General features: G+C 42.2%; 2 protein-coding genes across 4 annotated transcripts in view; one reads left to right on the top strand and one right to left on the bottom strand.

Moving 5' to 3' along the window:
• The window catches only part of GPC3 (glypican 3), a 460,363-nt gene that overhangs the window by 47,445 nt on the left and 398,220 nt on the right, over positions 1 to 14,698 (top strand). The window lies entirely within an intron of this gene.
• LOC147341391 (thymosin beta-4-like) lies at positions 11,070 to 11,697 on the bottom strand. Its single transcript, XM_086389260.1, has one exon. It carries the CDS (start codon positions 11,628 to 11,630, stop codon positions 11,496 to 11,498), a length of 135 nt encoding a protein of 44 aa, XP_086245386.1. The 5' UTR covers positions 11,631 to 11,697; the 3' UTR covers positions 11,070 to 11,495.

Raw genomic sequence — 14,698 nt, forward strand, 5'->3', positions numbered from 1 at the left:
AGGACAGTGATGAATTTCAATAGTTTCTTTGGCGCCAGATAGACCAAAGCTGTAATTTTTAGCCTATCAGGCATTTGACTTTTGAAAGTGCTAAATCCTCCATTAGGAATAAATGTGGAAGCTTCAGGTTATTTATTGTTATTTACACTTTCCATTCATAACTGTCAGTGTCACAGGCTCTGTCGACATAACTGCGTCAGTGAGGTTAGCTTTAATCAGTTTAGTGGCGGCTAAGTCACAAATATATCAAATAGCCAATCATAATGCAGGAGTCCTCTAAAGCCTGACTGAATTATTTATTTTGTTATGATGAAAATGTCTGGGCTTTATTGTTTTTTTTTTTTTTTTTTTAAGAACTTGATTCAGCTTGAAGTCTAAAAATAAAAGATCAGTGATTGTCTCTTAGATTTTTATTCTGCCTTCCTTCAAGGCTTTTCATTTTTCACAAGCCGTTGTTAACACTTTTAAAGTCAAGGTGAGAGATCTGTGATGTTTTTTATCCTAGGGGTTTAAGCATATGTGAAAAACTTTTACCTTTGATTTCTTGTTCCTTTCTGTCATGTGAAAGCTGTGTGACCTTGAACTAACCACTCAACCTGTTTGAGCCTCATTTTCTTTGTCTGTAAAATGGGGATAATCTTAGTCTTTTCTAAATCTCAAATTATTATGAGACACAAATAAGATAATGCTTTAGTTGTCATACAAATGTATGATAAACTTGTGATTATCATTAAGTTTAGTGTTATCATTTAGGCCTTCAGTGGGTAGGTCTGACTTGATATAATAGATATTTGTGTGTGTGCATATCAGGCGTGTCTGACTGTTGGCGACCCCATGGACTGTAGCCCACCACGCTCCTCTGTCCGTGGGATTTCCCAGGCAAGAATACTCGAGTGGGTTGCCTTTTCCTTCTCTAGAGGATCTTCCTGACACAGGTATTGAACCCGTGTGATGCTGAAAAATTATATGGAAGCCAATTTTATAAATCAAAACTCTTCTATGTCTTACATTATATCGTGATAATATTACCCACAGAAAATTTTGTCCTCCAGAGGTCATTAAAAAAATAAAGGATTCAACGAACTTAAAATATACTCAGTACTGAAAAATGAGCAATATTCAAATTAAACATGTGTACTGCAAATCATATTAAATACAGTGCTACAAATATAGAGACTCTGAAAAGGGAAATAATTCATCATGATTCAAAAATGCTCAGGACATTTTAGGGGATGGGTTGAGAAGGGTGGGGGAATGGGCCACTGGCAGTGGGAGGTCAGGGAGGTAAGACAAGAAGAAAAACATTTAAAATATAGCTGAACAATCCTCTCTGTGTCAACCCATGCAGCTATTACCAACCCCCACTGCACACTTATTATTCTTTTTCCAGACATCTTTAATACAGACAGTGAAACTAGAGTAGAAATGTGGCTTTGTACTTAGAATACAGTTGTATGGGCTCTCTAAGAATCACTTTTGTTTTCTTTTTTTCTACCCGGCCATTCAGAGGCCCTGATTACCAGCGAAACAGTAAAGAAAAGAGAAATAGTTAGAGCCAAAGCAAAACACAAAGGAAGCAAGATTAGAAAATGGAGAAGCTGGAGGGAGAACATCTGAGTATAGTAACACGGTCACTTGTAGGCAGAAACTGTTTCAGGTTTACATACTTAATTATCTCATGTTTAAGTTGAATCATGGCTAATTAATTTTCCTGTGCTAAAGCAGATTTACAGGTACTGAGCATGTACTAACTGAGAGTGACGTTTATTGAAAATTGAAGAGTTAGGTGGATTTATTCCTGATGTGACTGAAGCTATGCTCCCAGAATGATTTTTCAACCTCGTCTTATTTCCAAGTCCTTGGGAAGCTCATACCATGGGGAAATACCAGCCTTAGGACCCAAATATAGAGGTTCCAGTTCCACCTTGGTCATTCTTCTAGCTCTGGGACCTGCAGCCAGCGCGGATCTTTTGTCAAACTTGCCTGTTTCTCTGCCGCTTTGCTCAGGCCTGCCTGCTCCATGCTCCCTTCTGTATCCTGTGCTGTGCTAAGTCACTTCAGTTTTGTCCGACTCTTTGTGACCCCATAGACTGCAACCCACCAGGCTCCTCTGTCCATGGGATTCTCCAGGCAAGAATACTGGAGTGGGTTGTCATGCCCTTGTCCAGGGGATCATCCCAACCCGGGGATTGAACTCGCGTCTCCTATATCGCCTGCATTGGCAGGTGGATTCTTTACAACTATTGCCCCCTGGCCAAACTAGAAATGATGTGCTTTGGATGAAGGAGGAGGATTTCTGTCCCCCTCACTGAACTGAAGCTCCTCAAGGATCTTCTTTGAGCCCGTCTTTGTATCTCTGCCTCCTAACTGAGTGTTGGTGGGTAGATGCACAAAATAGATTTTCAACACATGTTCGTGGAACTTTAATATCTCTAAACCTTGGGTTCTCATCTATAAAATGGAGCAGCTGCTTTTCCAATCTATCTTATTTAGGAGAATATGAAGATGTACATATAAAATTGCATACTAAACCAAACAGCACTATACACTCATTCATGTAAGGGGCTATTACAAATTAGAGTTGTTATGTGTAATTCACATTTTAAAATTTAGGGCTATTTTCTTAATGGAACTTGATCAAGTTAACCTTTCTGAAGTGTAAATTGTCTGTCCAAAGAGGTGAGTAGATTACCACATTGTTCTTTTAACTGGACAGGTTGCAGGGGATCCACAAAGCCCCTGAAACCGTATATAAAATGTTTTGTATATGTGACTTTTTTTGGAAGAGAGAGCACATATCTCAAATCAGATTTGGGGGTCTATGTACCCCAAACTGTTGAGAACCACAAGGCTGACTAATCTCTAGATTTCATTCTGCTCTAATCTGATTCTATGAAGAATCCTAGTCTGAATAAATAGTTTCAAATTTCTGATTATTTAATGGACTTAAGTAAGTAGCCTCAGTTATTTTAATGGCACTTAAGTCAGAATTCCCAGATTTAATAATACCCATTTCAGTACTGATCGTTGGCATATTCTGCTACCACTCAGATGCCAACTTGGCTTGAGGGAAGAACTATTATTTCAAATGTTGCCTCCCATCTACTTTCTCAAATGTAGTTACTTTGTCCTCACCTATGTTGCTTTTTAAGAGGGGCTGTATTTTGGTCTGTAGAATTAGAAACTTTACTCATGTTTGTGAACTGAGTGCAATAAACATTCCTTAAAGAAATAAAATAGCAATAGCAAAACTAAAGCCCAGGAGAGGCATTGGAGGAGTTGCACCATTTAGGAGCCCAGCTGTGGTTGTTCTGATCATAATGAAGCTACTGTATACCATTTAATTCTCTTGGGAAGTGATACAGTTAAAGTCCCAACATCTGTAGAAATAGCAAGGTGGATTCAACTTTGTTATGTACACTGAGCTTTCTATTTTCATGATGAGAGATGGGAGAAAAACTACCAGATTAGGAAGTATGGGCAGTTTTTACAGTGAGTAGAAGGAGGTGGTCTTCCAGTCTGTTTTAGAATCTTATTCATTGCTGGCACTGGAAGGAGAAGACTGCTAACCATGTGGGTGATCTCACCATAATCTTTGGGAGGAGAGCATCTCTAGCCAGTCACTTGGAATGATATAGTGGGAAGGAAAAAAAAACAGCCATTGACTAGGATGCAGAAGATAAGAGTTTTTGTTTATGGCTCTGCCACTAAGCAGATAGTGTATCATTGGGCAAGTCTCTTCCTGATCCTGAGCCTCTTGGCCTAGTTATCATATAGAGGCCTGTTCCAGTGTCAGTTGCTCAGTTGGGTCCGACTCTTTGCAACCCTAAGGACTGTAGCCCACCAGGTTCCTCTGTCCATGGAATTCTCCAGGCAAGAATACTGGAGTGGGTAGCCATTCCCTTCTCCAGGGGATTGTCCCCACCCAGGGATCGAACCTGGGTCTCCTGCATTGCAGGCAGATTCTTTACCATCTGAGCCAATGCTGTAATTATTTTTAATAATAATTATAATAATAGAGTTTCAATTTAATTGTCTACTGGGTGCAACTATGTTAGTGTTAGTAGCTCAGTCATGTCTGAGTCTTTGTGGCCCCATGGGCTATAGCCTGCCAGGCTCCTCTGTCCATGGAATTCTCCAGGCAAGAACATTAGAGTCGGTTGCTGTTTCCTTCTCCAGGGGATCTTCTTGACCGAGGGATCAAACCCATGTCTCGTGCTTTGCAGGCAGATTCTTTACTGTCTGAGCCACCAGGGAAGTCCCCACTATGTTATGGGTTTTAAAATAAAATTGATTTACTTACAATAATCCTGTTAGGTAGGTGGTATTATCTCCATTTTATGGATGAGGAAAACTGAAGTCCAGAGAGGATAAGCAACTTGCTCAAGTGCTGGCATCTGCCCACTCCTTCCTGATTTCTTTTCCCTGCAGCCAATCACCACCAAATCCTGCTAGTTATTCGTCTTCACTATCTCTACCATCACTGCCCTGGTTTCAATGCTTACCTCTAGTCTGGACTTTTAAACCACTTCCTAACTAATCTCTCTGCCTCCAGGTTTATATCCTTCCTCTAGTGTCTATCAGTTTTTAAGAAGTAACTCAGATATCATTTCTTTTAAGAAACCTTCCCTGTCTACCCGCTCCACTGGATTATGTTACCTTCTTCTGTGTCCCATAGTACCTTGTTTATCTCTGGTCTGCTTCATTAACAATATAATACTAGCCAATATTTAATTATTTAATTTAAATATTTAATCTAATAGGTGTCTACTATCTACCAAGTATAATACTATTCTAAGCTCATTATATCCATTAAGTCATCGAATCCTCACAGCAACCATATGAAGTGTAGATACTATTGATGCCATGTTTTACAGATGTTCAATAAGTTGCCCATGATCACAAAGCTATTGTGTACCAGAGCTGGAATTTCAAACCCAGACACGCTTGAGAGCCTGAGTTCTCAGTCTCTGCTCTATACTGTCTTTTGCCTCAAGTACTGCCTTCACCAGGGAGCCTTCTATGGCTCTTTTTAAAATTACTTTAAAAAATAATTTGGATTTCATGAAGTCCAAATTAAAGTTTGAAGCTGAAAATGAACCATTGTCAGGCACTTTTGATAGACTTCGGGGCTTTCCTGATGGCTCAGTTGGTAAAGAATCTGCCTGCAATGCAGGAGACCCCAGTTCAATTCCTGGGTTGGTAAGATCCGCTGGAGAAGGGATAGGCTACCTACTCCAGTGTTCTTGGGCTTCCCTTATGGCTCAGCTGGTGAAGAATCTGCCTGCAATGTGGGAGACCTGGGTTTGATCCCTGGATTGGGAAGATCCCCTGGAGAAGGGAAAGGCTACCCACTCCAGTATTCTGGCCTGGAGATTTCCATGGACTATACCGTATAGTCCATGGGGTCGCAAAGAGTCGGACATGACTGAGTGACTTTCACTTCCACTTTGATAGACTTGACGCACTAAATTGACCCCGGGATCAGATAATTCTATATTTATATAAAGCTAAACACTTCAGAACATTTATACTTTCAGGAGACACATGGTTCCTATTTTCCAGGTAACAAAATTGAGGATAGAGTTGTCTTCCATTCACATTCTGATGAGGAAGACCTTGGTCCAGGAGGTGCTTTTTCACGTTAACCTTTTCTTTCAAGAAGCACAGAAAGTGTTTGGTGTCTAACCGAAGAAGCACTCATGAGTGATTTACAGGAGCGCTTTGTTGATTCAATCTAGTTATTTGATGCTGTCTCATTTTCTTTTCCTAAACAACTTGTGCATGAGTGTGTCTGGGAGGATTGGATAGAAAAGAACATGCATATCAAGGTTTTATTGCCTGGAGGCTTATGAATCAGCACCTTCATTTTACTGAGTTTCTTTTTGCCTCAAGTGCCAGATTTTCTCCATCTTTCTTCGACAATGGCAAGTAGTTGGTAGGTGCATTACATAATTTTCATAGTGAGCACTGCTGTTGTTGATTACGAGAAGGCTTTGAGAAAGGGTTCTAATGAGACAGGATTGTTGATTCTCCCTGGGTTTTGACTTTCTAAGAAAGTCACTTATTCATAAATTGTCCCCCACTTGGCGCTATGTACCACCCTGAGAACTTTTCTCCCCTGAAACCCCTCACCCCCAAGAGAGAGTGGGAATGACTTGAGTGGAGCAGGGAAGCTAAGTGGGTCCTTCAGCATGGCCCTCTGTGAAGTCCGTGGAGGCTTGGTGAGAGCTTGAGTCCTTAGTTTTTGATATTTTTTCAAATTATGCATGTAATTTTCTGAGATGGAAAAGTGTGTGTAGTATTTAGATGTGCCTAATGCAAAAAAAAGCAATACAGAAATATCTAGAGAGTAAAAAGTGAAAATAGAAAAGTTCCAAGTCCCCCTTTGTCCATCTCCCTCTGTCTGACTGGCTATGCTGACTGGAAACACGGTAGTTTGATGTGTGTGTCCTTCCTCAACCATTTCCTATGCCTTTGTGTATGTACATACACACTCACTGCTGCTGCTGCTACTAAGTCACTTCAGTCGTGTCTGACTCTGTGCGACCCCATAGACGGCAGCCCACTAGGCTCCTCTGTCCCTGGGATTCTCCAGGCAAGAACACTGGAGTGGGTTGCCATTTCCTTCTCCAATGCATGACAGTGAAAAGTGAAAGTGGAGTTGTTCAGTCGTGCCCGACTCCTAGCGACCCCATGGACTGCAGCCCACCAGGCTCCTCCGCCCATGGGATTTTCCAGGCAAGAGTACTGGAGTGGGGTGCCATTGCCTTCTCCGATACACACACTCACTAGTCACTCTCAATTTTTTCCCTATGTAAATGTGACCGTGCCATATGTGCTGTTTTACAATATAATTTTTCACTTCATATATCTTACAAAGTCTTTCAAAATAAGTACTGAAAGGTTTTGTCCTTTTTAAAAATGATTGTGTAATGTTCCTATCCATCTCCTCTCCTGTTGGCACCTGGGTTTGTTATTTGCTTTTTTACTCTGACACACAGTGTCGAAGGGAATATGTTTAGTCACATCTTTTCATGCACTTGAAAACTTATACCTGGAGCAGAAGCTGTCTAGGCTATCCCTAGAAGGAGGACTTTGGGTCCAAGGAAACATTTCCAGAGGCAACGGGCCAGTTTTACATTCGGTGTTACCTCCCAACGTGCAGAGAGAGCCAGCATTTTCCATGTCACTGGGGAAGCACCTAACTGCTCCAGAGATCTGACCCTGAGCAATCTGTCTAGGAGTCTGTCCTTTGTTCAGTGACCCAGAAGTCCAGGAACAGCAAGGACAACTTAACACGGCCGAGCCCTGTTAAGTTGTCTCAAGTAGAAGATGGTCTTCTAAATCCTGCTGTCATACTATAGGCTGGAATTTTGAGGGCAGTTTTTGGTTAAATGCCTCAAAAACTTTCTTTCTCTGTTTTTGTTAGCCGGTCAGCAACCATTCAGGAGCATCTACTGTATGCCATGTGCTGCAGTGCATTTTCAGACACACACATGGGATTATGCAGCTGTACTCCTCAAAAACGTGGTCTTGTCTGCTTATGGATATGCTCTCCATTATTTTTTATGTCTTAATTAAGGGCTCATAGAAGAGATGCTTTGACTTAGATGGACTTTCAGTAGCATTTCACAAATAATATTCTTAAAGTGGGTTAGTTGTTTTTTTTTTTTTTTTTTGGTCCCTTTTCATATAAATCACTCTGTCTATAGAAAAACATCAAACTGTTTTCACAGAAGGCAGGGAAATAAGTTGTTTACACATCACCATTTGACTCTCTTTACCCTCATCCTCATTACAAACATCTCAGCCACCCAAGTGAAGTTAGTTTAAACCTCCAAGCTATCCATGCAAACAAGACCCCTACCGCTAAGGAGTTTGGAGCAAGAAAGCATGGGGGTTGTCTGCTATTTTTGTAGTCTCTCTTCTGGGTTCAGAATATTTTTTCCTGTGTTAATTCACTACCAAGAGGTTTGGTTTTAGTTCTGTGTCCTTTTTCAGTTCTATAAATGAAGGAAGGTGGTTCCATAATGTCACAGTATCTCAGAGTTGACAGGGAGCATTAGAGGTCCATCAAATGCAGCCTTCCTGCCTTCATGTGACTCCTCTGTACAATGTATTCTGAGCCAGTGATCATTTGGTTTTGGAGTGAAAACCTCCTCTGATGAAGGAATCCTACCCTTTAAGAAGCAGCCCATTTGATTTTTGTTCAGCTTTAATTGCTAGTTTTTATGTTAGTTTGGGCCAAAGTCAATCTCCTAGTAACTCTTTTGCCATACTGGTCACTCTCATGTGGATAAGCTTCTATTTGGTGATTAGTCCCCTAAACTCTTTTGCCATACTGGTCACTCTCATGTGGATAAGCTTCTATTTGGTGATTAGTCCCCTCAGAATTGCCCAGTACTGAGCACAGAGTAGCCTTCACCTCCTATAGTCTACATATGATTCTTTTATTGAGGCAGCCAGCCTAAGACACTATTGAGTCAAGAAGTGTTGATCTTAAAGTCAAGCAAAATTCTCCAAATTGATGTCACCAGCCTTCATCCCATGTTTGGGGTGTTGGTCTTATATGATAATAATATCTTGTCAAATTTCAGCTAAAACTGTAGCCTGTTGAGATCACTAGGATTTCAAAATGAGTTAACTGTGCCTTCCAGCTTCATGCAGTTTGTAAATTTGATCAGTGTACCATTACGCCATCATACTAGCCATTGATAAAAATGCCGAGCAGAGCAGATCACGTAGGTTCCCCATCAGAAATTTCCTTTTGGATTGACATTAGTCTATTAACTGGCACCTTTGGATACAGCCATTAAAGCAGCGAAGGAACCAGCTAGCAGTATTCTTTCCAATCTCTAATAGTCTGTCTTGGACGTGATGGTTCACTTTGTTCTCAACCCTCTTGAAATCCAGAAGCAGTATATCCACTGTTTTCCCTTAGTTTTCAGTCCAATACTCCCATCATAAAAGGAAATGAGGTTACTGGCATGACTTGTTCTTATAAAACTATGCCAGCTTCTTGTGATTACTTATTTCTTTGCTCACAAATCTGCTTGATGCTGTGTTCTGAAATCCTGCTTGAGACTGATGTTAGACTGATGAGATTATTATCTGTGACAGCCACCTACTTTTCCCCTTTAAGGAATATGGGAACCAGAGGGGCTTTGTTTTCTGGTTCCCCCTCACCAGTGTTTCCCAAATACTCCTTTCTTTGTCACCTTTTCCTATGCTGGGCTGACTCTCCTTCCCATCCCATCAGAACACTGCCCTCAGTTTTCCTAGGTGACACCTACTTAGTATGCTAATGGGTGCTAATGGACTAAAATGTATTCAACAATGAGTAATCTGTTTGCTTTCTGAGCAGGGCCTAAATCCCAACATGTGATTAGGATGGTGGTAATTTTGGGCATCATGGCGGTTATTAATGTAGTGTGGGAGGCTAAAACCTTTTGTTTCCTCTCAAATAGGTGACTGCCATTTAAACTCCATGTATGGCTTTCTGCCAATTGTGTTGGGGGCAATTTGAAGCGAAATTGATTGGCTAATTGCTTGTGGTCATCCGGCTTTTCAGCTGCCCGTGTAGCATCCCTGGAGGTAATTAGCACTTCCAGAATTGGGGGTGATTTGGAGTTATTCATGGTCATGGCTTCTGTTGTGGGAGCCAGGGCAGCAGTAGCTTAGTTATGAGTGAATCAGTTTTACTTTAAAATGATTACTGAGGATTGATGAGTTTCTTTAACAATTAAAAAAAAAATCCATTATGGAGGAGTTTGATATACAATTGCCTCCTAGAGTCATTTAAAGTAGCCAGTTGGGTTCTATATATTGTGTGATAAACTCATTGGTAGGAAATAGCTTCAAAAATGTTGAGCATTTTCCAAAAGCGACTGGAATTTCAATTGCAGCCCTATAACAGCACACATAGTGGAATATTTTTCAGCCAGTGTTATGCTAAACAGTATAGAATATATTTTTCATTAAGAATGTCTTCATATGTAAATGTCATGTAAAAACCACCGATATCTGTGATCCCCAAATTTAGAATCATCAGCACTTCAAGGTGATTGCTCTCTTTTAAAAACAATGTTCCTGGGTAATTTACAAGGACAGTGAATACCCAAGGAGAGCATCTTGGGATTCTGCCATTTCCCTCCAAAACCTGGCATTTGTCAGTGTCAGTCAGCATTGAAATTCTACCTGTGGCAGTAGAGGAAAGCCCAGAGTCATCTGCTTAGTTTGATTGTTCCTTTTTCATAATTAAATGGGAACCAATGTTATCATCTTTGGAAGATCCAGCTTGAGGGTGATATGCTTTTGCAATGCAAAGAAACAGTGGGTTTGTGTCAGTGCTGAGGCTAGGGCTGAGAAGCCTTGGCCCAACCAGCTGTTATGTTCCAGTTGTTCCCAGGCTCTTCAGTGTGGTCGCCTAGTCCCTTGACCTGCTGGTTGCAGTGTACAGCCCTCCTCTTAGGAATTCTTCTAGTTTTCTCCATTTCTAGCTTGGATTCCCAGCCTTGACTGATGCTGGAATTCAGGGAAGGCTAGAAGGAAAAGGCAATAATTCCTTTCTTTTGTCTACCCAATGATCACAGAAGCCCTACCCTGTATTTTAGGATGAGGTTATAAGAGAGGATGTGACTTAGACTATTTTCTCTTTCTTTTTTTTTTTCTGCAAAAAGCTTTATTGTTTCCATTTGGTCCAAGGCTTGAGAGAGGGCTCCAGGGTGTTAAAAAGCTGCCTAATGGCTGCAGAGGGGGGCTTCAGGCAGTCCTGATGTCAGGTGGGTTCTTCAATGGCCACCGGTCTCCAGAAGCTCCTAGTCGTGCTTGAGGGTGAGCCTTTCGAAGAGATACTCGTCCAACCCAGCCTGGGGACCAGCCAGCCTGCGGAGGTTGGTCAGGTGGTCACCCATCTTCTTGATGAGTTTCACTTCCTCATATAGGAAGTGCTTCTCCAGGAAGTCACAGATGTGGGGGTGTCCGCGGGCACAAGCCAGGCCATGCAGATCCAACAGGGCTTGATTCAGGTTCTTCTCTACGAGAAGGGCGGCTTCCATAGAGTCCTGTTTTGTTTTGTTTTTTTTTTTCAGGTTTTAAAACTTTTTATTTGCATATTAAAAAAATTGTGCATTCCAATAATTAAAATCATTTGAACAATAAAAAAATGGCACTCCAATTAAACTGCATTTTACAGTCCGCAGAACACCTTGGACCAGCTTTTTACTCTAGATTTCACTGTCATCCCACCCAGCTTCCTCCTTCACCAACATGCAAGTTCTTTTCCTTCCCTGCCAGCCACACAGGCAGATGGGAGAGGCAGGCGCGGCCTACGTTGTCAGTAGTTCTCCATTCTTTGATGTGAAAAGGGGTAGCACAGTCATTTAAACTCGATCCAACCTCTTTGCATCTTACAAAGTTAAACAGCTAAAAGAAGTAAAATAAGAAGGCAATGCTTGTGGAATTTACAGTGCATACTGGCGGTGCACGCTTCATTATGACTCGCCTACTTGCTTCTCCTCTTCAATCATTTCTTTCGAAGGCAGTGGATTTTTCTCTTGCGTTTCCATTTTCTTCAATTTCGACTTATCGAACTTCTTAATCTCAGCCATATCGGGTTTGTCAGACATGGTTGCAGAGGGTGCGAAGCGAACTGCGAGCGAGTGAAGTCGGGTCTGCGCTGTGGCCGCCGCCGAATGCCCGCGTCCTGGGTTTTACCCAACTCATCTTGAGATGGCTTCTGCACGTCCAGGAAGAGGGCGCGGCCGCCATGTTGGTTTTGCAGTTTCAAGAGACGCTCCGCGCCCTCACGCTTCTCCTTGGCCAGTTCGCGAAAAAAGTGACCGACACCCTCCAGGGCCACATCGTCGCGGTCGAAATAGAAGCCCAGAGAGAGGTAGGTGTAGGAGGCCCGCAGTTGCATGTTAACCAGGCGGTTGACGGCAGCCTCTACCTCGGTAGAATAATTCTGATGAATCTGGGAGCTCATGATTGGTTGGTAATAAGGAGTTAAAAAATGTTGGCTGGTCCGTGATCACAGACAGCTGAGTGGCTGACTCCGGAGGTTGCGACTGGAAAAAAGGTTGGAGGGTGGTCAGAGGCTGGAGCAAGGGGCGTCCCTGGGTCTGTTCCATCCAAGCACTGTTGAAGCAAGAGACAGATCCACGGGCCGCCGAGCGCACTTCTGACTATTTTCTTTTACATTCTTGTTTTAAAACATCTCACAAACAAGGAATCAGTGCCTGACATCTACTGTGTTCCATCTCTGATCACAGCTTCCAGCCTGCTTTCTCTACTTCCTGTTTTCAGCAAGTTTGATTTTTACTTTCACTTGCTTGTCTGTTCTCAGCCTGTCTTCTCTCCCTAACTAAATTGGTCAGATTTTGTTTCCTAAAAGGAGATTACATTGCTCTTTGCTGGAAAAGACAGTCACTGGCATGGTGGGAGTAGGGGTGTGTGTGTGTGTGTGTGTGTGTGTGTGTGTGTGTGTTGGCAAGGGGTGCTGTGACAGGGTGTGTAAGGCTGCTTTGCTAAAGTCTGTTTTTAATCCTAATGACTCTCTTAGTTCTAAGACTGAGTTCAAATCCTAGTTCTGCCTCTTTGTGATCTTGGGAGTTGTTTCCTTAGTGCTTCAGTTTCCCCATCTTTAACATGCGTGGTAGAAGACTCTATCTCATACAGTTCTAGTGTGGACCAAGTGAATAAACTCATGTAAGCTTACATTGATGGTTTCTAAAAAGGTCAGAGGAAAAGGTGGGAAGAAGGTAATGGTGGTGATACGTTTGTATTCACCCCCCTTCACTCCCATCAACAGACGGGGCACTAGGAAAAGTCACTGGTTTCTCCTGAGGATTCCCTGTTTGACCTAGAGGAAATTGCATAACCCATCTATCCCCAAACTGTTTCTGTCCCGAGTACAAGCTAGATCTTCTGCCGGGGGATCAATCAAAGAGCTGTCTTTGGCAGGGGGAAGTGTCATGAGAATAAACAGCTGCTCTCTCCGCCCCACAACCCCTCCTGCTGCTAAATGACTCTAGGGAAGAGGAAACCAGTCATCAAAGGCTTCTGCCACCTGTGCACAGCTGGTAGTTCCTGAGGTCACTTGGTAGTGACTGGAGGAGTTTAGAAAGTATCCACGGAGCTAAGTCACTGATATATCCCTTTCCCTAAGGCTTAAGGACTTGCTTTCTTCTCTGTCCTTCATTCCCAGAGTGGGGAAGCTCCTTTGTAAGCTGGAACACACTAGGCTGAGATTGCCCTAGGTCTTCCCTAGCGCTGTTTTGTGAATAGCATCCTTTGAGTGATTCTCAGTGTGAAGAAAAGGAGCAGGACTAGGCTTTCTTGTCCTTCTTCAGCCAGAAGAAGAATCTTCAGGAAGATTAGGAAGTCATTTCCTTTGAGCTACTTGCTGCCAAGTGTCAACTCTCCCGGGAAATCCAGGCTGCTTCAGCTAGACTTCCCTTTTCCTGTCTCCAAGGTTGCCAAGCCAACTGGCAGAGTGCAGGGCCCAAAGGTACAGCTAGGCCTGTGTTCCAGAGGGGGCAGAGTGGCTGACAGAGCAAAGGACACCAGAGGCCCCTCATCGTTGGGGACAGGCAGGACGGTCCCCAACCAGGCAGATCCAGAAAGCTTTAACAGAACATGACTGAGACACACTACAGAGGGGTCAACTTGGTTGGTATAGATACAGCACATCTGAGCAGCTAAGGCCAAGGTTTAGTAAAAGGGGAAGGAAGGCACATGGCCACAAATATCAAATCAGAACCACTGCTGGGTCAGAGTTCTATTCAAGGTTGGAATAGTCAGGGTTTAAGAACTAGAACTGGAATAATTCGGCTCCATCATTTATTGAGAGTTTCTCAAGGAGGAACAATAACAATCAAGAGCATGGATTTAGAGTAACAGAGGAACTGGGGTTAGAATCACTGTTCTGCCATCTATTAACTAATAGACTTTTTGTGGAGTTACTCAGCCTCTCTGCACCACTCTGAAACAGCACACATGATGCTAAAAAGGATTTTATGTATAGATACTAAAGAAATGTTTGGTAAGTGAATCATTTTTATCCAGAGGTTATTTCTGGCAAGATTGAGTTATTGATGGTAGCTCCCAACCTTAAAGTTCTACTGCAGTCAGTTTAGTACTTGTTCTGTGTCTGAGATGGTGCTGCCCTAGTGCCCAGCCACCTGGGGCCTGATCATTAGGGGAATGTGAAACCAGTTAACAGGGACCCAGGGACCACGGGAGGGGGGAAACACAAAGTTCTCTGGGAAGAATTCTGAAATAAATTCATGTGCAAATCAGGAAAACAGATTATTTTGACTTATTTTAAAATGATCTTTTTTATACCTTCATGGCTCTTCAATAGAAATGGCTTAAGCGAAAAGAAAACTTAATTAAATGAATAGGCAATTTATGAGTCTTGGGTGAGGCACAAATTTGAATTCTCTTGTTAAAATTGAGTGACCAAGTAAATGCAATGTGGTATCTTGAATTAGAGCTTGGAACAGATAAAAGACATTAGTGGAAAACCTGGGGAAATCTGAATAAAGGCTGTAGTTTGGTCGATAGCATTGTACCAATGTCAACATTTTAATTTTGACAAATGGCCCATGGTTATTTAAGATGTTACTATTAGGGGAAACCAAGTGAAACTAGCTTTGTAACTCTACTGTAAATCTAAAATTATTGCAAAATA

Source organism: Bos grunniens, chromosome X (assembly GCF_055505025.1).
Source record: "Bos grunniens cultivar Pamir isolate PY7600 chromosome X, Bosgru_T2T1.0, whole genome shotgun sequence".
NCBI classification, from domain to species: domain Eukaryota; kingdom Metazoa; phylum Chordata; class Mammalia; order Artiodactyla; family Bovidae; genus Bos; species Bos grunniens.